Genomic DNA, 24,183 nt, shown 5'->3' with positions numbered 1-24,183 from the left:
ACAGGCAGGGCTGAGGTGGGGGGGGGTTGATAATGGTATGAGAGGGCAGGGATACAGATGCATGCTCCTGGGAGCATGCAACAGGGCAAATGAGGGGATGGGCGATATGGGGCATGGCTATGGTGGTGATTGGGTGATAGAAAGGTCTGCCAATCTCAGGTCTAAAGCCTCCATCACCCAGGCTGGTGAGTGCACGTGTATGGACAGACGTGTTTATGGGTATGGTATGTGTGTCAGTGAGACAGGTTTGGAGGCAGCTCTTCTGGTCCAGTCAACACGTATGGTTCCTTAGTCCCTCCCCTCCACAATTAATCCATGGCTGTGGTGGCAGGCAGCACTAGCAAAGTAGCCCTCTCCTCTCAAACTCCAGCCTCCTTGGGTGGAGGGCACTGATTTCAGAGAACCAGGTAGGAGTTGGCGGCGGAACCACCTTTATTGGGGGGTGACCTGTTTTTGGGCGGGTGGGAGGGTGGTGACCCTTGCAGCCCCCACACATGGCTAGGGTAGAGGACAGTATCAAAAAAGGTGAGCGGAGCCAAGGCTAGTGGGGACTGGCTGAGAGCCACTGAGGGTGAGGCTGGGGCTGGTGCAGCCCCTTGCGGTGCGAGGTGCAGCAGCGTTAATACTCTTAGAGCGAGCGTTAATACTCTGAGAAGGGATGGGCACTTAGGGGACCCCAGGGCTGTGCTGAAGGCTGAGCCCTAGGGCATGAAGGCACTTGGACAGGGAAGGGGCAAGGGGAAGTGCATAGGTGCCGGGCAAGGCCCAGCCCCAGGGGTGGCAGGCACTTTGGGAGCGCTGGGGATGGATTCCTCTCGGCGCAAGAGGCTTTGGGCCGCAGGCAGTTGGTTGGTACAGTCTCTGGCCTAGGTCTGCATTAAATAGAAGTTCCTGCTCTCAATGTTGTCCCTCATCCCGTAGCTCTGAAGGCAGGAACTTGTACTGCTGCTGTCGGATCTGGGCCAGCTTTTTCCGAGCTTCTTCCAGCTCTCGCTCCTTCCGAAGCATCTCCTCTTGGGCTGCAATTATCTGGGGGAAGGAGGAGGAAGAGCTGGCTCAGTGTAGGGAAGGGGGCTCGCTTTGGGAATGAACCACTCCTCCTCCCCCCCCCCCCCCACCTTGTTCGCAGAGGAAAAAGGCCTGGAGGGAGCTCTCACCTGGGCAATGCCTCCAACCATCCTTTCCTTCACCACAACTGTCTCGTTCTCTTGGTCTTCAAAGGCTGCAGCCTTCTGTGCTGCCTTCACCAGATTGTCTGAGGCTCGCTTCACTGCATTACCAGCCGCCTGGGAGGAGGGCAGATTGAGATGAGGATGTATCAGAGATGGGGTGGTCTAAGGGCAGTGGGGTATCCTAGATATGGAGAGGTGGGGTAGAGGAGACCCAAACACAGGAAAAGTGGTCTTTGGGTGACAGTCCAGGGCAGTGCAAGCCAAGCAGCTGCCTTGTGCTCCAGGAGATATGGGGGAGGGCTTCAGTGGCTCTCACCTGCAGTCGCTTCATGGCCTCTGAATCCTGATCAGCCTTGACTTTGCAGGCCACGAGCAGCTGGGCTGTGGAGGCAGCCACCTGCTTGGCAGATGAGATGAGCTTCTCCTGACTGGCATGACCCTGCACAGCTGCATTGGCTGCCTCACACAGATTGTTGGTTGCAGCGGCCACCATCCGGGCCTGGAATGAGTGGAAGAACAGGAGTAAGATCCAGCTCTGCCCACTGATCTCCAGCACCCCATCTTAGAATATAACTGCCCCCCCCCCCCCCGCCCCCAAGCCTCATGCATCTTGGGTACTCACAGCAGAAATGAGGCCCTGAGACCACTGCCCATCATCCAATGCATTGGCTGGGATAGCACCCACCTGTGGGGAGAGATGAAAGGGTGTCTGGAACCCGACTCTGTCCAGGTCAGACAAGAGGGTATGGAAAACTAATGTATCCACCCACACTGTGGCCTTGCATGAGTCCTTACCTTCCCCTGAGCCACCAATTCCCTCTGGGCAGCAGATGCCGCCTTCACCAGGGCACTGGTTGCAGCCGCAATGGACTTAGCTGCTTCTAGGATCTGCTCCTCAAAGTTCAGGGATTCATCTGCTTCCTGCAGTGGGATACAAGATTGGAGTGTATGTGACAGGAGATAAACAGGCTTGAAAGGAGTATATTAGGGTAGGGATGGGCCTGAGATGGGCCAGTGTATGGTAGTGGAGGCAAAGGCATGGGGGGCACAGGGCAGAGGCTGACCTTGGGCTTGGCCCGGGGCTTCAGCTGTTCCAGCTTCTTGGCTGCTGCCTCAATGGCTGCTGCAGCTCCCAGGAGCTCATTTTCGGCAATGACTGTGGGGTCCTCAGGATCTACCCATTCTGTTCCTGGGGGTGGGGCAAAGCAAGTGGTCATTGACATTGGAGGGAGTGAACCCAGACCACTGAGCCGTGTGACTGGGCTTGGTAGAAAAACCATACTTCTTTCTGGATCTGAATGGCTCAATGAGCCCTGGAAGAGGGTGGCATAGGCTGTAGGGCTGCTTCCCACCCCGACCCTGGTGTCCTTCCTCACCCTTCATGGCCTCGGCTGCTTGGATGAGCTCAGTGACAGAGCCGGCCACACGCTTAGAATGTCCTGTTAATTGCTGTTTCAGTTCTGGGCTCGGTTTCTGCAGGGTCTATGGTGGTGGTTACACAGGAATCAAATGATTAGTCCTGCCCAACCAACTCTTCCCCCCCAGGAACTTCAGACCCTCATGATATACACAAGAGCTCCCCCTCACACCTGTCCCTCATTATTCATCCCCCAGAAAACTTTACCCCACCCCCTGACCACACACACACACACACACATCATGCTCCTTTCAAGACACGTCACGGCAAACCCTCTAACCATCATGCCCTCACATATCATCCAGGCAGTGAGGTTAAGAGGCACTCACCGGCTGAGAGAGATCAAGAAGATGAAGAGAGAAGAAATGAGTGACAACAGTGAAAGAGGAAGAAGAAAAGTCTATGTGTTGGGGGAGGGATGGAGACAGAAGCAAATGAGTAAGAGAAAGTGACAGAGGTGAAGAACCTTGGGCTGGGAGAGCTGTTTTGGAAGCCACCAGGAATTTTTGTAGGATGGGTGCTCGGGTAGATTCACACAAGTGACTGGAGCTGGGAACGGGAAGATGGGAGGGAGAAGGCAGTGGAGGGGAGGTGCAGGGGGGTAGGCAGAAGCCCTCACCAGTAGCACATGGTCCAGCAGCTCAAGGTAGCCATTGGCACACTCCCGGCCATAGTGTAAAGCCCGGAGTCGTACTTCAGGGGCCACTTCAGGGTGATAGGCAGCCTCCTGTTTACCCAGAGAAAAACTTGTCAGCATCAGGAACATCCTACAGCCACTCCATCCATTCCCCAGCCAGGCACCTGCCATCTCCATTAGCTTTCTCCCACCAGCACACCTTGCAGGCCCTCAGCATGTCGGCGATGGCTCGGCGGCTCAGGTTGGCTGTGGCGATGACATCTTCTTGGCGACATGAGTTGCCGGCAGCAACAGCCTTGGCAGTAGCCATGGTGATACCTTTGGTCATTCGTATAAAATCCTCTGGGGTAGAGGTCTTGGCAGGGGGCTCTGGGGAACAGAAAACCTGCAGAGAGGATGAAGTCATGAAAAGCCATCGATGCAGCAGCATTCAGATATTCAAATCCCACGTCCTAGAGCTCAAGGAGACTCTGATGTTAATGGAGCCCAGAGAAGTAAACCAAGGATGAGAAACCAATTTCTCCCAAGTCAGAGTCAAGCAGCAGCACCAGGACTGAACCCGGGTCCTCCAAAGGCATCCTCTTCTTGTCATTGGATTGGAATGAAAAATCAATGGGTTGGGGCCTCTATGGTAATTCCTGGTGCTGGGCATGTGGATTCACTGATTCATTCACTAACATTAAGTAGGCATTAATCAATTCACTGGTACTTATTAAGTGCTTTGTTGCCAGGCACTATGCCAGGCACCGGCATGCAAATACAAAGAATGAAACAGGTGCTTACATTTTGTTCAGACCCAAGATACAATGATGAATGGTCCCCAGTCACAAGGAAGTTAAAGTCAATTAAGGGAGAGAAGAATTCCTAATAATATATTACACCCTCTCCACGTTTTTAGGTATTTAAAGGAGATTTACTATGAAGTGCCATGAGAGAATATCCAAAGAGGACAGGTGGGGTCTGAGGAGGTGGAGAGTTTGGGGGTGGGCAGGTTAATAGTAATAGGAAGAAAAGTCTCACAGTTTACACCTGCTCTATCGGCTATAAGACATTCGTTTAAATACTATATGCTTCGGGAGGACTTTCCTGGTCTCCCCAGCTGTTAGTGCCTTTCCTCTTTGAGATTTCCTTCCATTACTCTCTCTGTCGGTATGTACCTAGTTATTTACGTGTTGCTTCCCCATTAGAATGTAAGCTGCTTGAGAGCAGGGATTATTTTTACCTTTCTTGTATCCCCAGCAATCGGTACTCTGGGTACTGTGTGGGCCTGGAGCAATAGCTGGCCTTTTCACAGAGAAGAAGGGCATTTCAGGGGGAGGAAATGGCATGCACAAAGGCACAGGAGAAGGAGAACCCTCAGACAATGCTGAGCATGCTGTTCCGCTTGGCTGGGGCCTAGGGTCTGTGTAGGGGAGTAGAGGCCGATTTGGGCCACATTCTGGGTCTTGAAAAGAAGGATGAAGCAGCTAGACTTGATCTGATAAGCAGTGGGGAATCAGTGAAGATTTCTGAGCAGAGAAGTCATATGAGTAATTAGGAAGATTCATTTAGCAGCTGTGGGCAGGAGGGTTGGGGAGAGGGGGATTGGAGTCAAGAAAGCCAGTTGGGGGCTGACAGAAAGGTCCAGACCAGAGAGCAATGCTGGCTTGAAAGGGCTAGGATGCCAGAGGTAGAAATAAATGGAAATATGGGGATGGATTTGAAAGGAGTTGAAAGAAGAACCAACAGAACCTGGCAAATGACTATATATGGGGAGAGAGGGTGAGGGAGAAAAGGAAGGGGGGGTGGGGAGGAAGAGAGAAAGAAGGAGGGGAGGAAGGAGGGGGAGAGGGAAAGAGAGAGAGAGTGTGTGTGTGTACACACACATATACATATGTACATAAGCATGTATGTGTATACACACATGTATATAGAAATATTCGTATACGCACACACACATCTAATATGTACACATACATATTAAAACCACGGATGACCCAGAACAGAACTTGGGGAATGCCCTTGGGGGTAGGAAGAGGAGCCGGCCACAGAGACAAAAAAAAAATGGTCAGAGAAGGAAGAGGCTAAATAGGACCCTTCTGTGTCATGGAAGCCAAAGGAGAAGGCTTTAAGCAGGAGGGTCAACAGTGTCATGGACTATGGATGATGAGAGATGTGAGAGCTGAGAAAAGCCCTGGGCTTGGTGTCAGAAGTCATTTGGGAGAGTGGAGTAATAGAGACAGAAAGTTTAAGGAGTGAGTGTAGCGCTCAATTTGATGGTAGGTGTGTGCATAGGTCTGGACATGCATTTCTGGGTGACCACGGGAGCTGCAGGTTTATTTCACAAGCCTGGACCCCACTCCCCAGGCCTCTCACCGCCAGCTCCTGCCGAATGTGTTCTGTTGTAGCTTCCAGAGCCCGGGTGCCTTTGGTGGCCTCGTCCTCCACAGCTTTCACAGTCTTGAGCAGGGATGTCACATTGGTTACCATCACCTAGGGAAGCCAGACATGGGAGGAGTGAGGGCCCTGCCCTTCCTTCCCCCTTCCTTGCCCCACTGCTCTCTCCCTAACCTACCTTGGCAGAGTTCTTCAGCTGCCACACCGCAGGGTCATCTCCCACTTTGCCTGCTGCAGCCTTGGTGGCACTGATGAGATCACCCAGAGCTTTGGCCACGTCCTTAACTGCATTGATCAGGACCACCTGTGTGTGGAATGAGAGGCTGTAGCTCAAGGTGATAAGGGGGCAGTTTGGTCAGGGATAGGGATAGGACTGGGTAGATACCTGGGTCTCAGGGTCCTCAGCACCCAGGCTGGCTGCGCCTAGCTTGACCACATCAGCCAAGCGGGTAATAGTGCCCACAGAGGACTGGGCAGCTTGGGCCAGCTTCTCCTGGCTTGCAGCTGCATTCTGTACCAAGACCTTCGTGTCCTCCACCAATGCCTTTGCAGTCTTCAGGATGCCCTCCCTGATTGGAAAATCATGGTGAGTCCCACTCAGTGCTTCCTGTGGTGCTTACTCTGCCTTCTTTAGTCTGCCCTGTCCCTATGCCCCCTCTCATCCCTCCTCTTCTCTTGGTTCCTTTGAAATAGTTTCTCTTTCCTAGTACAAAACCCACTGGCTCCTTCTCGGTCCATCTTCCAAACCACCTCAGCCCTCCTCTCTACTGCCAGGTTCTCCTCACCGGTGATCAGCAAAGGTCTCAGCACCCTCACGGTTGAGTGTTCCTGCTGTGGCAAACATGATGGTGGTGTCGAGGTCAGCAATGATGCCAGACACTGCACTGGCCGCCGTGATGCAAGCTTGGGTGCCACGGTTTCCAGCTTGGAGTGCAGCCAGAACATGGGAGACCTGGAGGCGTTGGGGAAGAGAGAGGATGTTGTCATCTGGTTTCTGACGGGCAGCGTGCTTAGCATGGGGGAGCTATCACACAGCTGTGAGGTGTACGGAAGTGAACACAGTCCTTGGGGAGGTTACCTTCTCAGAGACACGCCGGGCACACTCCATCAGTTCTTTCCTGGTGTAGGCATCACTGGGGCTACACTGCAGGGCACCTGCCTTTGTGACCAGGGCTGCACAGCCATGGCCCAGCTCCTGCACACGGTGCTTGATGTGGGCACCAATCTGTGAGCACAGAGGAGACATACAGGGAATGCACGGGTGTCTCGTGGAGGTTATGAAGTCATTGGGCATGTCATCTAAGATACTGAGGAATCCATATGGAAGTAAAAAGGGGCACAGGAAAACATATAGGTACTTGGTGGAGTCACAGAACAGTCCCAACAGCTAACACACAGGGCATATGGGGGCTCAGATGCTACATTTGAGGTTTTGAAAAACAAACAAACCCCAGCAACTCATGACCTACATCTTCCTGGATACGTAACCTTGCAGACAGAAAATCCTCACGTGGGAAAATGTCCTATGCTCAAAGGCATACATACGAATGCAGAGTTCAATATTAAATGCGGATAGCAGACGAGGAAGAAGATGGGAATGATGAGACAGAGGAACCGAACGTTAGGGGACGGTAATCACTCCCATTTACGCAGTCTTTTAAATGCTTACCAAGAGCCTTCCTCACAATAATCCTCTGAGGTGGGGAGTGAAAAAGTTACTCCTCTCATTTCACAGAGTAAGCGCAGCTAGGAGAGGTTACGATTTGCACATTCTTGTTGTTCAGCTGTGTCTGACTATTCCTGACCCCGTCTGGGGTTCTCTTGGCAAAGATACTAGAGCAGTTTGCCATTTCTTTCTCCAGCTCATTTTACAGATGAGGAAACTGAGTCAGAATTAAGTGACTTGCCCAGGGTCACACAGCTAGTAAGTTTCTGAAGCCATATCTGAACTCAGGTTCTGATTCCAGGGTTGGCGCTCTAACCACGGCACCACCCAGCTGCCAGTGTCACACGGCCACTGAGTGTCAGAGGTGGGATTCCAACCCGTGTCTCCTAAGCCCAGAACTCTTCCATCTGCATCATACTGAGAAAAAGAGATGGCATCTGGGAAGGCCATAGCGGGTGAAAGAGGGAACGTGCAGCCACCAGGATCTGGTTGGTGCAACAGGCATGAGACCAAGAAAGCCAACGAGAGGGAAAGACCTTGCACCGGTGCTCAGAGGCTTCTAGAGGCGGCTTAGTAAGATTGGAACTGGAAGCAAGCAGGAGAAAGTGAAACTCTGAGAGAATGCCCTGGGCTCAGAAGGCATGGAAAACTGTAAATGTTGGCACAGGGACTCAGAATCAGGAAATCTAAGTGACATGGGTTCCAGGCTAGAACTCCAGTTTGCCTCAGTGACTGATGACCCAAAGAGTGTGTGAAAGAGTGAGAGACAGAGAGAGTGTGTGTGTGTGTGTGTGCGCGCGCGCGCTGACCATTCCTTACTTGTAGCAAAAAGAATTTCTTGTTGCCCTGATGCTGACTGACCTGGAAATATTTAGTCCCCAGAAAAGGGGTGGGACTATGCTTCAGAAGGGAGACTCAAGTCCTTGGGTGGTAGCCAAGAAGGCATGGAGGGAGCCCTAGTCTGCCACTCTGGGCTAGGGGTGGGGTGGGGGTAGTACAGGAGCAACATGGGGGAGTTATCACACAGGAGGTAACCTGACAGGATTTCATAGGCTGTGGTCACAGAGGGGAGGGAACGTCACTCAGGTCCCAGCTGTTAGCCGTTACCTCCTCATTTTCAGCAGCCATAGCGGCAGGTTTGGCTTGTAGGGCCAGGCGGCCGTAATCGCTGGTCAGCTGGTTGGCCAGAGGGCCGAGTTCCTCTGGGCTGGTACTGGACTTGGTCACCTGGAGAGGGCAGAGGAGTTTATAGTGACACATTCCTCCCCACCCCTTCCCTGGGCTCACCCCATACTGTCTCCAGCACTCACCATTTCCTGTACATTGACCGCAATAGCTTTGGCTGTCCGTACCATGGTCGTCTGGTAGTCCACAAAGGAACCGTCTGGCTCTCCCATAGGTCCCTCATCAAGCTGGGATAGGGGAGGGATAGAGAAAGGAGAGTTCAGAGCTTGCCTTTGGCTGAGCCAATAAACTAGCCCGGCCCAGCACGGATGCTCTACACCCCACTAATGTAGGCACCTGGTTGATCGCCTGTGTGATAGAATCCACCATGCCTCCCACCACGCCGGCTGCACTGGCTGCCTCATTAAGTGTGGCTGTCAGGTCTTCCACAGCTTCTGTTACCATTTGTACGGCCTCTTCCAGAGCCTCCTGAGTGTGGGCTGCTTGCTGTTTGGGGATCAGAAAGGAGAAAAACAGAGGGGGCAGCAGTAAGAAGAGTCCTTCCTCTACTTCGAGGTTCCCCTCCCTGCCCCACTCCTCCCCATACCTTTGGGTTGCCCCCTGCCTCTTTGGCTGTGTAGAGCAGCTGGAGGGCAGACTCTGCCAGCGTCTTGGTCTGGTCTAACAGTGCCATCTGCTGGGGGTGGCTCAGCGTCTTGGAGGCAGCACCCACAGCAGCCAGGGTGAGTGGTTCAAAGTACTGGGCCATCTGGGACACCTGAGGGAGGGTGGGGTGAGGGGTCAGCCTGGACAGGGAAGATCCCAGGAGCCTTCCCTTGACTCCCCCTCCCCAGGTACCTTGTGACCCAGCTGGGAGGCCTCGGCCCGGGCAGCACTGGCCAGCGGCTCGATGAGGTGAGAGATCTCTTGTACTGCAGTCAGCATCTGAGTGTGCAGGGCCTAGAAAGGAAGGGCCCAGCAGCATTAGCACTTACTACTGACCCAGGACAGAGAAATAATCCTGGCATCTAAGGGTGAAGGATGGAGAGAACTGAGGGCTGAGCCAGGGAAGGAGACACAAGACTTGTTTCTTGGAAGGTCTTGTCCCTGAACCCCTAGGTCTCTACTGGCCTCTCCTGCCTACTCCCCCTGCTAAACTGGACTCAGCCCCTCATTCTGCCACTTCCCCCAGCCTCCCAACCTTCTCTCCTATGAGTGCCATGCTGCTTCTCGACACCCCAGCCCATGGCCTGCTCTACAGTCTCCATCTTACCTCTTGGGAGATGCCCTCTCGAGGCGCAAGTTGCTGGCTGACAGCAGCAAGGGAGGCCTGGTCCAGATCACGAAGACAGCTATTCAAGGCTGCAATGGCTGCCTCACACTCCCGCTGACCTGGAGCCTTGTCCCTGGGAAGGCCATGTCCTCTCGAGTCATTCCCCTCCTCTTCTCCACATCCACCCAACAGGCCACAATGTTCTTTGGGGCCCCAATGAGGCGTCTCTACTTCCCCCTCTGTGATCCTACCTCATACTGGTAATGAGCTTCTTAATGGAGTCTGAGACTGTACGAGAGTGTCCAGCCAGTACTGACCAGCGAGGGGGGTCTCGGGGATTGACTGCTAGGGCCCGGGCTGTCTGAATCAGTCCTCCTGCACTCTCTAACATGGTTTTAGCCGAGACCACTATGGGCTCCATGGCAGCTCGACCCTGGGAGGAAGGAGCAGGTGGTTAGAGAGCTGTCCCATGGAAGGGTGAGGAGCACTCTGCTCAGGCAAAGAGGGAGTGAACGCTGGGGGGCCACCTGCCCAGGCCCTCATCTCTACCCCCACCCCTTCCAGCTTCTTCCCCCCTTACCTCAGGGCTGATTTGTGCAGGAATGCTAGAGAACTCAGGGTTGGCTGCAAAGGCAGTCAGGTTGTCCACAGCCTCCAGCAGTGGGGCTGTGGCTGCTCGGCACTGGGCCCGATTTTCCTCTGTGAAAGCCCCATCCAGTGCCTGAGGGTTTTGGGAAGGCAGAATTTGGGGAATTAGCAACAAGGTGTACAAAGTCTATGATTTCCCTGATCTTAGACTCTTGAGACAGGTGGGTCTTCGAGAGGGGAAGTTAGGAAAAACAGCACAGGCACTCTGGGTTTATAGGAAGTAGAAGTAGAGAAAGGAGACTGGGTGAGGACCAAGGGAGGAGGAGAGGGAGGGAATATGGCCATGAAAACCTTGATGGTCTTGACAAGGTTGGCAGTGCTGTTGGCCACCTCCTTGGCTGACTGGACAAACTGTCGCTTGGCTGTAGGGTTGGCTGTGCGGGAAGAGGCCAGACGGCAGCTGTTACACAGTGCAGAGGTGTGTTTAGCCACAATGGTGGCTGCAGAGAGCACCTGGGGACACAGAAACCCATGGAGAAGGCAGAATGAACCATAGGATCGCAGAATTCAAAGCTGAAATAACTGAGTCCATCCCCTTCAGTTTACAGAGGTGATAACTGAGCTTTCAGAACTAAGGTGACTTGCCCAAGGTCTCACAGACAGTTAGGAGGGCAGGATTGGAACCTGGGTCTTCTTTATTAGAGGACAGATAAGCCATCGGAAATAGGAACCTAAATATGCCTTCTCTGTTATGGGGGAAGATAGGATGGACAACAAAAAGGGACACAAATCGAGAGGCATTAGGATTGGAAGGGGGCAGAGGCTGTCGTCTCTTCACTAACTCTTCTTCCTCCCTTGTACCATATGCCTTCCTCTGCTTGCCCTGTGCTGCCTTCCTCTTTGTATGGCCTATGGTCCTTAAAGCCCATCTACCCCTTCCTGTCTGCCAACCACCAGCCTCCTCCCCAAGTTACCTGGGCCTGGGTACAGCCTGGCTCTCCGAGACTCTGACAAGCCATCTGAATTGCCTGGTTGGCTCTGGCAAACTGGGTGGGCTCCACTAGCCCTTGCTGTCCTGCTTGGCTATTGGGGTCTGAGATGCCAACCAGGTATGCAGCCTGGGGGTAGAAAGGCAAAGAAAAGGATGAGGGGGGAGGGATGGAGTAAAATGTAAAGGGACAGCCTTAGTGAATGAGGAGTCTTTGGTATTCTCTTCAAAGGGACTTTGATAGCAGCTCTGAGATTCCAGAAGCAGGAAGGACGAGTGAACCCTTGTTGGGGACATTAAGGCCAAGCAGTGACCGGTAAGAGTGGAAATATAATTGAGAATTCACTGCACCGATGTGCTTGTATTTCTTTTCAAATAGTCTATATTATATCCATTTAAATTTGCTGTGCAAATGATAACCGAAGATGGTTTACATTGTAAACTCTTACTGATGTAACTTCATTGAAGAGTTTCATTTTGATAGCGGAGATGGTCTGTGAGTATGAACTCCAGGTTATCTTAGCAGCTAGGAGTTGAGTGGTCCATATAGACCTGACCCAAGGAGGTACTAGTACTTTGAGGTGGATACAGACCTTCTCTGGGGTGACCTTGCCAACTCCACCCTTCCCCATGATGGCTGGGGAGTGTGCCAGACTGCTAGAGTTTTATCAGGCCTTCAGGCTCTGGGACTGGGGCGGGGGGAGATTCAGGGTAGCAGGCTGGGCAGAAGGGAGCTCAGCCAGGCTCCGGGAGCCCATGTGGCCAGGGCAGGGGAGCTTACCTGAGCAGCTGCCTCTGTGAAGCCACAGAGGGCTTTGGAGGCTGTGCGGATGGCCTCTCCAAACTCAGGCAGGTTGCTGTTCTTGGCATTTTGAGAAATTCCAGTCATGGCCTCACCCAAGACCTAGGGAACATATATCAGATCCAACCTTTAGAGCGCAGACTAGGTAGGTCCTAACTCCTGGTCCATTCCTTCTTCTGGGTCCCTTCCCACATACCTTAGAGTTCTCCATGACACTATCTAGGCAGCCAAAGTAGGACATGTCATTAATGGGCTGGGCTGGGTTTTCCAGGAGCTCTCGTACAGTCTGGAGAGGGGTAGGAAGAGAAATAGAGGCAGGTGAAAGCCTTAACTTCTGTGACTTGTCCCCCACCTCATTTCCACCTTAACCCATGAATATCCTCAACTCCCTGAATCCCAAAAAGCACCCTTTCCTCCCACCCCCACTGGCAGAGTCCTTGCCTCCAGCTCCCGAAGGGCGTTGTCACACTCCTTCTGGCCTGGTGCCTGCTGGGTACACATGGTGATGAGTTGGTTGATGCTATCAGTGACAGCCCTTGGATGGGGACAATGGAATAGAGAGGTCATTCCTGTATCTCCCAGCCCAGAGATTCCTCCCTCACCTCCACCTGATGGTCATTCCTGTACCTCTCCAGCCCAGGGATTCCTCCCTCACCGCCACCTGAGGGTCATTCCTGTACCTCCCCAACCCAGGGATTCCTCCCTCACCTCCAACCTGATTCATGCCTTTTACTTTTTATACTGTATGAGCCAAGACTTCTTTTCCCCCATGCCAAGGGATAAGGCTGGGTCTCCTTTCAAGACCTGTCTTGTCCTTCCATCAGACTTTAGCTAGATCTAGACTTTTCTGATGCACCATACATACTCCAGTGTCGTGTCTATCCCCTCCCCCCCCCACTCTTCCTCACCGGGCAGCCGCTGCCAGCTGACTCTTAAGGTTAGGGGCCGCGGGGTCTGTGGATAAGGCCTTGGCTGCCAGTAGTAGTTTGCTTGATGACATGGAAATGCCCTTCAGGTTGGACACCACTTGGGCCTGGTCCTCTTGGCTCTGTCCAAGGATTGAAAAAGAAGGGGGAGTGTCACGTGTCTTCTGGTTCTATCCTTTTCCTTAGGGGGAAATGAGTGTGCAAGATGATAGGGGGTTTGAGCTTCTTGGAAAAGTGAAGGCATAGATATGTAAGACTAGGGGAGGAGCAATCTGTCTCCCATGGGTGCTTCTTCTATTCAGACATCCCCCCCACAACCTATGCTCAACCAGGTATTCTCTGCATCTCACAAGAAACTGTGATGCCAATCCTTGTATCCTCTCTTTTCCATACCGGAGCCTGTCCAGCCATCTCCACGCCTGCCTCCAAGAAGGTGTTAAAGTCCTGTCCAAAGCGGCCAGAGGCTCGAGCCAGATCCTGGGGGGTACCCCGGGAGGCCTGTACCAACTCTGTCGCTGCTTGGTTCAGTCCGGCAGCTGCTTCATTCAATCGACTTTGAGCCTCTTGAAACGTCCCAGTGCTTGGCGGAAGCTGGAGGGGGACACAAAGCATGTCAAAGGGGTAGTTTGGGTAGAAGGAAGATGAACTGGGGAAGTCTAAAGAGAGTGGACTTGAGGAAAATGAAGGTAGAAATGGTGGGCAAGAGGATGTTTGCATTTTATTGGAGTTGGGGAAATCTGGGGAGACATGAAATGGGGGCAGAAGGGAGAGGTAAAGGAGCCTTAGTGTGCCGGAGGCTTGGGGTCTGTCAACGTCCCTGCTCTCCCACACAATTTCCCTCCTCACCGAGTCACTCAGCAGGCGCTTGCTGGCATCTCCAACGGCTCTCAGGGCATTGTCCACATCACGCTGGCCTGGTAGGCAGCTGACGCAGCGATTCAGAGCCTGGGTCACTGCCTTTGCCACCTGAAGGAGAAGAGATGGTTAATATTATGGTAATACCCCAGGGACTCCTCCACTCTACACAGGAGAAGGGTAGTTAATAGTTCCACCTTTCCTGATGGTAGAGCAGGTGAGGGGATCTATAGCAAGATAAACTTTAGTTAGACTAATCACATGGTATGGAAAAGAACGGCCTAAGCTTGGTAGAGAACTAGACTGGATGACCTTGAAAGCATCACTCTATCGCCTTCAGCCAGGCTCTGACCAAAGTCTGACAAAGACCAATGATGTTGACAAACAGGAGTCATTAGGCACAGGGACCAGCTGCTCCTCACTAAACAGATTTGAGGAACTGTCCACTGGTCCATCTGTCTGTGAGTTGAGTCACGGGGGATGCAGGGGCTGAAGGTGCTTCTATTCTCAAAATGACAGGCTAGTGTATCTGTGCCTAGAGAAAGAGTTGGCCAGTGACCTATGGGGATGGCTGCCCTCTCCTCCTTCCCTGCCCTCTCCCTGCACCTGACCTGGGCTAATCGCTGCTGGCTCTCAGGGTCCCCAGGCCGGCCAGCTGCCTTCTTGGCCTCATCTATCAGGCTGCTGGCCTTATCCAGGACATCACTGGCTGTGTCAAGCACTGCTGCCTGGACTGCAGGTTCTGAAGTCAGGGCTGCCACACCTCTTGCTGCTTGGGCCAGTGCGCGGAGTCCTCCTGCCACATCTCGTGCTGCTATGCCTGGAGGGAGAGGACCCCCGGATCTGTGCTAGGACCTCCACTTCTACTTCTCCCCGTGTTCCTCACTGACCCACTCTCATGCCGGGACTCCCGTTTCTCCCTGTGCTCCTTGCTGACCCGCTCTCACACACCCATGAGGCTTTTATTTTCTCTCCCATCAGTACTTCCTTGATCACATCTGTGCACATACCTGCGTAGTTCTCATTGCCCTGGGCCACCTCCCCCAGCAGCTGGGCAATGGAGGAGCTCACAGCCTTGGTGCTGTTCCCCAGGTCCTGTGCACATTTCTCCATCTGGAAGAGAGAGATTGAAAAGACTCAGGGGGCCTCTATGGTCTCCAAGGCAATTCCTCCAAGAGGAACTGGGGTCACCTGGGGGGTGGGGAAAGGTCAAAAGAGTTGGAAATATGATCTGAAAGATTTGAGGGGCAATTGGGGGTACAAGCTGAGAATCTGGGGCTTGGAGTACAATTTAGTTTATGATGTACTAGTCCTCACCGTCTCCCCAGGCAGGGGTTTGAGTTTGCCGTCTCGAGCTGCTGCCTTTATTTCTTGCAGGTCACGCTCCAGGCTCTGTACTAGGCTCAATGCAGAATCCATTTCCAGGGGACCACACGCCTCCTGAGCCTATAAAGGAGGGGCTCTGGGTGAAGGGGGTGGGAGAGCTACTGTGGGGGATAGACTGTCAGGCATTGAGGAAGATCCCACTGAAGCTTAAGAATCCTGCTCTGTCGCCTCTCCTTCTAGTGTATTCTCTCAGCTCCTCCCCCCTCACTGAGGCCTCTGAGTTCCCAGATTTCTCTACTTTGGACCCTCTATCTTCTCAACATCACCGAGTCTCCTCTCTTCCATCCTTCAGCATGCACAACGTCCCAGCCCCATCACACCTTCTGGGCAGCAGTGCGAAGCTCAGCCAGGGCAGTGCCAAGTGTCTTGGCACACTGACTCAGCTGCATGGCCGATGCTTGGTCCTGAATCGTGGGGACTGAAGCCTTCGCTGCTGATACCATCTTTCCTCCAGGCTATTGGAAGAGAAACAGGGATGACACAATGGGACTGAAGATCCTATCCTCCTGAGGGGTAGGGGAGGCAGTGAGGACATCCTCATGGAGGAGAGGGCTTAGAGTGAGGATGCCATCCTTCTCTGGGGTAGAGGGACAGTATTACATAATGGGCAAACACATGGACAGAAAAAGCTTTGATTTGCCTTAAAGGAGAGTCACAGGTTTTTGAAGGAAGTATATGAGAGGAGGTCCTACAGATGTTTTGGTCCCAGGGAGACCAGTCTTAAAAGGGGTCTGAAAGGGCAAGAGGAAAGGGATAATACTTGGCATGGCACAACAGGGAGAGAGGATTCCATACCTGTAGGAAGCTCTGGCTGGCAGCAATGAGGGCAAGTTGGGCACTGGGGCTGTCAGGCTGGGCTTGGCTTCCTCGGACACCCTGTACCAGCAGTGGGATTTGCTCTGCCACAGCCTGGGGGGCACAGGAGAATTTCAACAATCCTATTCCTCACCAAATGGGGCAGGGTCAGGAGAGTACCCTAGTCCCCTCATTACACATGGGGTATGGGGAGACCACCCTCAGTTCCTTTGTATACTTCCTACTCCCCATGGCTTGTTGTGGTCTCACCTTGCAACTCTGCACTAGCAGAGGCTGGGGGCCTGCGGGGGCCTTGGGAGCAGAAGCTGCATGCTGAGCGGCTGCAATGGTCTGGGTAGCTGAGGCTGCAGCCTGTTTGGCTGCGTGCTATGGGGAGAAAGCAGTCAGGACTAGTCCCATCCCATCAGGCTTGGTTCTGATCCACCGATCCCACGATGTCTCCCTCCCCTGCTTCTGGACCCCTGCTTGGTCTCTCCAAGCACCCCACAATTTCCTCTCTGCAGACTCCTTTGTCCCAGTTCTTTTTCTTCTGCTCACCATCCCCCCCATCTCTCTTCTTCCCCTATCTCTTGTGCCTAAGCCTTCCTCTCCCCTCCATTTCCACACTTCCTCTTTTATATCCCTGTGGGCCCCCCCACCCCGAGTTGACTCTCTTTCTCACTGACCTCCAGCCGCTGCACGAGCTTCTTCTTGATGGCATTCTGGGCAGCTGCATTGGTTGCCATGCGCAGGCCTTCTGCTGCCTCCCGCAGCCGCTGCTGCTGCTCCTCACTGTCAGGGTGGGCAGCTGCCCCCTGAGATTCATGGATAAATGGAGAGATTATCTCCATCACCCTGTGCTAGTAATGTCTCTCTGACCATCCATGTCCCTACCCTGTTTCAAAACTTGCCTCCTCCATGAAGTCTTTCCACCTCAACCTATCATTCCCTTAGTTGGCATCCCTTGAAGAGAAGCCTTGGGTATCCTGCCTGCTTTGGCAAGAGAAGGAACCAGGAAACCCAAGGAGACTAAGCTTCTACGTAATTTGAACAAATTCTACATCAATTCCTAGCAACTATAACAAACTAACACTGCCACGTTTGGGTTGCGCTGTCTTCCATAAAAAGCTTCCTCTACAGAATCTATAAAAATAGAGGGGGTGTGTAGGATGCAATCCCCACTTCCCAGAAAGTGAAAATGTACATCAGTCTGCCCCACTTTGCAATGCCCAGTTCCCCCCACCCCCGTTCCCCACTGGCAACCAAGCAATGCCTGGGTATAGTTTTGTCAGGATATGCCCCTAGATGACCTTCCTCTGTGAAATGGAAAGGTATTGAGAAAGAGACATTTCCTGAAATGTAAATGAATCTCATTTATAAAATCTTAGAATAGCAGAGCTGGAAGAACCCTCAGAGGTTTCTGAGGTGAAATAGGTTTCACCTATTTCAAAACTTCAGACCTAATTCAGATGTTTTATTTTATAAATGAAGAAACTGAATTAGCGGAAGAGCCAGCACTGGAACCAGTGTTCTGACCCTCAATTCTGTATGACTTGTATTACACCACATATGGTTCTGTGTCTCTGCTCCATACAAGGTCATGGATGTGAAAAATGGCGGGGTGTGTGTGTGTGTGTGTGTGTGTGTGTGTGTGTCCAGTCTCAGTGATTATTGGTACTGAGTGAGTAGCTCTCAGAGATGAATGAGACATGTCACTGATGAAGAGATCAGTCAAGTGAGGCAGCCAAGAGAGGATGTGAGAGACGTTAGGCTTAGCTCCATTTACAGTCTAATGAATAACAGGGATCACTCTAACAGTGAAATTTCTTGTAATTTCATAGTAACTTTCCCCTCGTTTGTTATTTTTTTACCTCACACTCATTTCCCATTAACAACCGTAGGGTTCCCTTACTCGAGTTCCCCCCTCCATTTTCCTGTCTTGGGTTACTGGGAGTAAAAACCCCTAGAAAATCTTGAAAGCACTGTGTGCCTATCTTAAATACAGGGGTAGGAAAGAAGCTGAGAGTCAGGTTCTTATTCTACGATGGGCATAATAAAGAAATGCAAGATCAGGAACCATGGGAGGTGGTAGCCGAGAAGAATGCAGATGGGCCAGCCCTGGGAGGAGAAGCAAAGTGTGACTGGGAGTCAGCCTAGTGCTAAAAGTGTCCTGGGGTGTTGATGCTGCCTGAAATAGATTTTATAAATGAGATTCATTTATATTTCAGGAAATGTCTCTTTCTCAATACCTTCCCATTTCACATAGGAAGGTCATCTTAGGACAAAGGTTTCCCTGTGAGAATTTGTGATACCTTTGTAAACTTTCCCTTTCCTTTTTTATTTTAGCTATCCCATAGTTCTCTAGGAAAGGCGTCCTCTAAAGCCACCATGTTTCTTTTTGGCCATGACTCATTAAACTATCTATGTACGCATGGAGGAGGCAGCCAGGTAGCTCAGTGGACAGACTGCTGGGCCTGGAAGACCCAAGTTCAAATCTGGCCTCAGATACTAGCTATGTGACCCTGGGCAAGTTACTTAACCCTGTTTGCCTCAGTTTCCTCACCTGTAAAATGACCTGGAGAAGGAAATTACAAATCACCCCAGTATCTTTGCCAAGAAAACCCCACAGACAACATAGTCCACAGGGTCACGAAGAACTGGACACGACCGAAGATTAAACAGTAACGCATGCATGGAAGGGCTAGGGCCTGTACTAGCAGAAACAGTGCTTCCAGAGTCTTTAAGTGCCGAAGCGAGCATTCTCTTGTTAGGGACAGAGACAGGAATAGAATTTTTGTTTAATTGGTGTAGAGATCTCTCAGGTGAGGAAACTCCCTCTCCCAATGCAGGCAGCACCACCTGAGCTGCCTGGAAGGTTAGGTTTCCCTCTTCCCCTACATTTAAAATGAGTACTTTCTACTTCATTCAGACTTTCTAAATGTGCTGTAGCAGAATAAGCACTAGGCTCCTCATGCTATTTTGGCACATCAGGAGTTAATCTCTCTCTGCATCTGTTTTCTCACCTGAAAAATGAGGACAATAATCTCTGCCTTCCCTTTCTGGGCTGAACACTGAAGTGCTCTGTATGAGAAGGCCTGTTTTCCCTAGGTCTGAGGGCCAGGGCCCTGGCTCGAGGCTGTCTTTTCTTAGCAGGCCTACCTCAGATCAAGGGCTGCCTCTCTTCGGTCCTCTATTTTCTTGGCCTGGAAAGGGTTCTGCCTACAGGAAATGAATGGCCCAACTGAGCTGCCTGTTAGAATCCTGAAGCAATACCTTGGCAGCCTCCACCATCTTCGCTGTGGCATCAGCCAGGATTTTGGCTGCACTAAGAAGCTTTCGTGAATTTTCCAGGTCACTCTCTCCCTCAGCATCAGCTTTGATGGCATTGACCAGGTCAGAGGTTGCTTGGGCCAGAATTCGGGCTTGTCGAACCATCTCTCCTGAAAGGGTCAGGGATGTGGTTCAGCATGGGGAGGCTGGAGCCAAGGGGACAAAGGGAGAAAGGACTTTCTGAGAAGGTAAAGGGGAGAGGAATTGAGAGGAGGTTTGTTCTCATAAGCGACATTCCTGGGGCCATTTTCCTCTCAAGTTTGGGATCTTGTAACAGGTTGGGGAGACCTGAAATCCATTTCATGAGGAAGAGGGAATCTCAACTGGCTCAGGGCAGAAAATGTATCTGGAAGTCCCCAGGGTAGATACCAAAGGAAAAGTCATAGGATTATAGATTGAGAGCTGAGAAAGACCTTAGAGGTCAACTAGTCCAATCCCTTCATTTTATAAAAATGGCAGGTAGTCCCTCTCACACCAGAGAGAGGAAGAGTTTCTGAATGGGAACGCTGTGGGGATGGGGTGGGGGTAAAGGGAGAGAGGGATCTAACTAAAGATCTTCAGAGGGGACCTGTTAGGAATAACTAGGGAAAGAGAAGTTGAGTGGTTTTCTTAAGGATCTCTGCATGTTCCTTAAACCAGAGCATGTCTTAGGGAGAATATCTGGAGAGGATCCTTAGCATGGATCTTGGGCAAACAAGTTTTCTGGTGTCCTATGGAGGTGTCTCTAAGGAGAAGGGAGTCGTAAGGGTCCTCTCACTCAGTAAAGATTTTAGGATCGAGGCAGCGACATTTTCAAGGGGTGTCCTCACCGGCATCACCCATGGAGCTAAAGATGTTCTCCGTGACAGTGAGGATGGTATCCGTGGCTTGGTCATAGCGTCCAGCAGGGCGCCCTCCTGTGGCATGGGCTCTTACATGCTGCAGCAGCTCATTCAAGGCCTGGGTTACAGCAGTAGCCGCTGCTCCGACACCCCGAAGCAGCGACCCATCTTCTGTGGCTGCTTGGGATGCTGCCACGCAGCCCTCCACAGCCTTAGCCACTAACCGCCCAGCCTCCACCAGCTGCTCCTGGCACACAGGTGAACTGATTGTGGGGGCCACCACCTGCAGACAGATTTGACATCAGGACTACTGGTTGAAAGAATGTGAACTGTGGAATTGCTAAGATGTACTTGGTGGGGGTGGTATGTAGAATGAGGGAAGGGTGACAGCAGGAAGTTAGGAGGGCCCAGAGAGATGGTGGCACCACCTGAAAGGACCACAAAGAAAGTGGCAAAGGGGGACTGAGTCCTTGGTATGAGAGTGGGCATTACTACCTGCCATATCTTGGGGCTGATAGTGTCCTTTTGGACTCACCTTGGTACAGGCCACAAGTTGAGAGGTGGACAGAGCACACTGTGTAGCTGCAGCAATAACCTGGGTCTGTAGCCCTGAGTCCTCTGTCCGTTGGGCAACACTCTTGGCCTTGAGGACCAGGGCAGCTGCAGCACTGGCCACTGCCTTGGCCAGCTGCATCAGCATGTCCTGAGGGGAAACAGTAATTGGCGCGGTCCCACCTGGTCCCCTTGACCCATGATTCCAAGGCACCCAAGAAGTTGATCGATATCCCTGTGGACCCTGATCACAAGATAGGATGCGGAAACCACCAGCCACCAGAGCATCCCCTAAAGCAAATCTGGAGCCCTGAGCAGGACAGAACCCATCCAAAGAGGAAAGAACCCACACCAAGGAGACAAAAGCTTCCATCATTCGGAGACCCCAAACCGAAGGGAAAGATGTACGAGGCGGATACACTCGGACGGTGACTGGGTTACAGAAGTGTTCTGTGTGTGTGTGCACGGGTGGAGGGAGGCAGCTGCTCTCGCCTCTAACCCTTCTTTCACTTCCCAGTCTATTGGAGGGGACAAGGCCCGATTCATTCTCCTTCCTTATTCCATCTCTCTTCCTCCCTAATTCCTCTGCCCGGTTCCTCTCATCTCCCATTATTTTGTCCTTTTCTCCTCCTCCCACCAGGAAATAGGGTGCAGGGGAGGGGTGGGGATGGCTAGAGTGTTAGTCGAGTGTATACGGCTCAGGAGGAACAGAGATGAGAAGGCCCAGGCTAGGGGGCCATTACCGTGGGGGGGTCAGGGGGGAATCGAACCCCAGACCCTCTGGGCGCAAACATCTGCATGGGAAATTGGGGAAAAAAGGTCAGCTGGAGAAATAGATGTGGAGGTAGGTTGGGTCTAAAGGGTGTAGGTCTAAAGCTGTCCTCAGTGATGGGGACAAGAGGATCACAGGTGGGAAGGATAGGGGCTACGTTCATTTGCATTTTAAGGGCTGGATTCTGGGGGCCAGAAAGCAGGTTTTAGGGGCTCATTCCATTAGAAGCAGGGGTTGGGATTCAGGGGCATAGGGGATATCCTCCTAGACAGGGACTAGGGGTGGTATTCAGAGTTTGCTGTACCTACCTGGAAGTGGGGGTCAGTGTCACTCTCTCCAATTTGCTGCAGAAGTTCTCCACTGGCCTGTCCCACATTCCCAGCAGCCTGCAGCAGGTTCTGACGAGGCTGAGGGAACCAAGCACCGATTAGATGCCACCCACATTCTAACACATGGACACTCAACCAGCCCTATGCCCCGTATCCAAACAGCCTGTTCCTCTTCTCCTCAAAATCTCTAACCCTTAATTAACCACAAAAGTGGCTAACTACGTACCAAATAACAACTCAGATATGACCCCAAACCCCGGCCTGCCTTACGCCACCCAAGCCTTCCAATCCCTGACCTCAGCACTGGCTGGCTGGGCACTTCGCAGCAGTTCTGACACAGCCCCTGCCAGGCCTTTGGCTGCCTGTAGCAGGGGCCGCCCACTTCCCCCCTCATCTTCCAGCAGAGCGGCGAGCATCTTCACGCCACGGGACATCTCAGTCAAGTTGGAGGAGATTGTAGTCACTGCACAGCCCACAGCTGTGTAGTCAGTCTCTGCAGGATCTCCTGGGGCAGAAGGGAGAATATGTAAGGACAGAGCAGTCAGCGAACTCACAGGGAGGGGCTGAAGCTGCAAACACAGTAGAATTTGTCCTTCTTCATCCCCAGCTCCTCTCTATCATACATTCAAGCAGGACTAAAAATCTTCACTCATCGCACCTGCAGTCAGATTCACTACGGAGGCAGTGCCGGCTGTGATGGCATCCACTTGAGAATGGATCTCATGTTTTGACTCATCCATCTTGTTCTTACGCCAGGCCTTGGATGCCTGAGCGAGAGAATGAGAGAAAAGAAACACCTCTGGCCTGCAGCTCTACTTCTGGGAATTTGAATATGCCCATCCTTCTGTCCCCAGGCCCTTCCCCACACTTACAGCATCCTGGCCAAGTGGGGGCAGAGTCTCAAAGTCGTCCAGGGTGGCTTGGGCAGCCTGCACAGCCTGCATGCTGGAGTTGATGGTACCAGTGAGAGCCTGTTGGGCTGAGGTCTAAGAAAGGATGGAAGAAAGAGATATGGAAGAAAAGCAAAGGAGGTGAGGCAGAGGTGGGGAGAAAGGTTGTAAGGAGCACAGAACAGGGATATGGGACAGAGGTCTGGAGACGTGGAGCTCTTACCAAGGGGGGCATGTGGCCACGGTGCATTTGGCCGCTGGTGATCTGCTGCTGAGCAGGTGGCATGCTGCCCACCTGGAAGTTCTCAGGGCCAGAAGCTCCAGAGCGCATGATAGCGGGCAGGGCCACGGAGCCATGCTCTACCCTTCCTACCCGGTTATACTGCTGCTGTAGGACTGTGGACCTGAAAAGTCGGTGAAGGAAGAGATAATCAATTTTTGACTGACACCTCACATGCCAATGTATCTAGGCAGGAGGTATGACCTAAGAGACTCAGAAAAAATTCCTCATCCTTCCAAGTTATACTACTATTATACAGCTGATCACCGGAGCTAGGGCCCTGAGTGATACAGGGTTCTCAGAGCGTTTGCCTCACCTCTGTCCCTCGCGCTTGGTTATACTATCACTGAAAGGCTTAAACTTAGGGAGACAAGTTGGAGATAATCTCAGGTAAAATACACAATTTCCCTCCCACCCCTAACCTCAACCAACAAGTCTTCTCACTACAGCCTGTACCTGTGCTGTAGAGGGCATCATAGGTCAGGAAACTGTTGGCTTAAATCACTTCCAAGTGATCCACTTTCTGACTCCAGCACTATGACTATGATCCTAGGGACCAACCTTCCTACAGCTCTCCCCTAAAAGGTTTCTGTGCCAAACCTCTCCCCATTGCATACTTCTTGGGAGACACTGAGTCCTCCAGCATGGTAGATTCTTCATCGCCTTCTAGACCAAAGTGATCCTTGCTCTTCTTCTGCAGGGAGAAAGCAGCCCCAGGCAAGAGAGGTCAATTAAAGAAGGGGGAGGGGAAGGGAAGCAGAGATCATCTTTTCTAGCCCCAACTAGTCTGGTTCCCCAAGATCTTGGGCTTCTTGCCTCCTAGAAGAAGGTGGAAGATTCAGGTTTGTGGAAGTAAGGGTGGGAGGTCCTCACCTTTTTAAGGATAATGTCAATATAACCAGCAATGAGTTGAGCAATCTGCTCTCCTTCTGTCGTCTGCACTGAGTAGTAGCCATCCTGGTAATCTCCAAAGTCCTGGGGGCAGAATGTGGGTGTTCAGGAGAGGCCCTAGGTGTACATAAAGTAGGAGAAGACAGGGTGGGGGGCGCTTCCAATCCTTAAATCTAGATAGGATGTGCACACCATTCTCGTGTGGGGAATGCTGCCTTTTAGTCTAACTGTCCTGCCTCTTGCTGAAGTGGCAAAGGCTGAACTCAACCAACC

The 24,183-nt window shown here is 52.1% G+C and overlaps 1 protein-coding gene across 5 annotated transcripts in view; it reads right to left on the bottom strand.

Annotated features, from left to right (window-relative positions):
* Nucleotides 1-24,183, bottom strand: part of TLN1 (talin 1) — a 38,631-nt gene continuing 14,448 nt past the window's right edge. For 3 of the 5 annotated variants that reach the window (XM_036737642.1, XM_036737643.1, XM_036737644.1), the window contains exons 11-58: nucleotides 23,893-23,994; nucleotides 23,637-23,713; nucleotides 22,963-23,143; nucleotides 22,722-22,835; nucleotides 22,508-22,616; nucleotides 22,146-22,354; nucleotides 21,829-21,927; nucleotides 21,492-21,542; nucleotides 20,732-20,899; nucleotides 20,185-20,479; nucleotides 19,319-19,485; nucleotides 16,732-16,860; nucleotides 16,316-16,432; nucleotides 16,046-16,159; nucleotides 15,571-15,705; nucleotides 15,182-15,310; nucleotides 14,875-14,977; nucleotides 14,476-14,684; nucleotides 13,856-13,975; nucleotides 13,403-13,600; nucleotides 12,992-13,131; nucleotides 12,525-12,618; nucleotides 12,280-12,369; nucleotides 12,063-12,185; nucleotides 11,268-11,411; nucleotides 10,645-10,806; nucleotides 10,286-10,426; nucleotides 9,957-10,138; nucleotides 9,706-9,838; nucleotides 9,291-9,392; nucleotides 9,040-9,210; nucleotides 8,790-8,939; nucleotides 8,579-8,680; nucleotides 8,376-8,495; nucleotides 6,681-6,827; nucleotides 6,388-6,554; nucleotides 5,988-6,171; nucleotides 5,781-5,906; nucleotides 5,582-5,698; nucleotides 3,426-3,611; nucleotides 3,209-3,316; nucleotides 2,549-2,654; nucleotides 2,237-2,361; nucleotides 1,968-2,093; nucleotides 1,795-1,857; nucleotides 1,489-1,671; nucleotides 1,158-1,286; nucleotides 409-1,029 (exon numbers count right to left, since the gene is read on the bottom strand). In XM_036737642.1, the coding sequence (XP_036593537.1) occupies nucleotides 898-1,029; nucleotides 1,158-1,286; nucleotides 1,489-1,671; nucleotides 1,795-1,857; nucleotides 1,968-2,093; nucleotides 2,237-2,361; nucleotides 2,549-2,654; nucleotides 3,209-3,316; nucleotides 3,426-3,611; nucleotides 5,582-5,698; nucleotides 5,781-5,906; nucleotides 5,988-6,171; nucleotides 6,388-6,554; nucleotides 6,681-6,827; nucleotides 8,376-8,495; nucleotides 8,579-8,680; nucleotides 8,790-8,939; nucleotides 9,040-9,210; nucleotides 9,291-9,392; nucleotides 9,706-9,838; nucleotides 9,957-10,138; nucleotides 10,286-10,426; nucleotides 10,645-10,806; nucleotides 11,268-11,411; nucleotides 12,063-12,185; nucleotides 12,280-12,369; nucleotides 12,525-12,618; nucleotides 12,992-13,131; nucleotides 13,403-13,600; nucleotides 13,856-13,975; nucleotides 14,476-14,684; nucleotides 14,875-14,977; nucleotides 15,182-15,310; nucleotides 15,571-15,705; nucleotides 16,046-16,159; nucleotides 16,316-16,432; nucleotides 16,732-16,860; nucleotides 19,319-19,485; nucleotides 20,185-20,479; nucleotides 20,732-20,899; nucleotides 21,492-21,542; nucleotides 21,829-21,927; nucleotides 22,146-22,354; nucleotides 22,508-22,616; nucleotides 22,722-22,835; nucleotides 22,963-23,143; nucleotides 23,637-23,713; nucleotides 23,893-23,994 (6,579 nt within the window). In that variant the 3' untranslated portion in view covers nucleotides 409-897. Of the gene's footprint in view, nucleotides 1,030-1,157; nucleotides 1,287-1,488; nucleotides 1,672-1,794; nucleotides 1,858-1,967; nucleotides 2,094-2,236; nucleotides 2,362-2,548; nucleotides 2,655-3,208; nucleotides 3,317-3,425; nucleotides 3,612-5,581; nucleotides 5,699-5,780; nucleotides 5,907-5,987; nucleotides 6,172-6,387; nucleotides 6,555-6,680; nucleotides 6,828-8,375; nucleotides 8,496-8,578; nucleotides 8,681-8,789; nucleotides 8,940-9,039; nucleotides 9,211-9,290; nucleotides 9,393-9,705; nucleotides 9,839-9,956; nucleotides 10,139-10,285; nucleotides 10,427-10,644; nucleotides 10,807-11,267; nucleotides 11,412-12,062; nucleotides 12,186-12,279; nucleotides 12,370-12,524; nucleotides 12,619-12,991; nucleotides 13,132-13,402; nucleotides 13,601-13,855; nucleotides 13,976-14,475; nucleotides 14,685-14,874; nucleotides 14,978-15,181; nucleotides 15,311-15,570; nucleotides 15,706-16,045; nucleotides 16,160-16,315; nucleotides 16,433-16,731; nucleotides 16,861-19,318; nucleotides 19,486-20,184; nucleotides 20,480-20,731; nucleotides 20,900-21,491; nucleotides 21,543-21,828; nucleotides 21,928-22,145; nucleotides 22,355-22,507; nucleotides 22,617-22,721; nucleotides 22,836-22,962; nucleotides 23,144-23,636; nucleotides 23,714-23,892; nucleotides 23,995-24,183 lie in introns of all 5 variants that reach the window. The other 2 variants (XM_036737641.1, XM_036737646.1) reach the window with 2 other exon arrangements.

Source organism: Trichosurus vulpecula, chromosome 9 (assembly GCF_011100635.1).
Source record: "Trichosurus vulpecula isolate mTriVul1 chromosome 9, mTriVul1.pri, whole genome shotgun sequence".
Classification (NCBI taxonomy): Eukaryota; Metazoa; Chordata; class Mammalia; order Diprotodontia; family Phalangeridae; genus Trichosurus; species Trichosurus vulpecula.
Note: the sequence above shows the minus strand (reverse complement) of the source record. Positions and strands in the feature narration are given on the sequence as shown.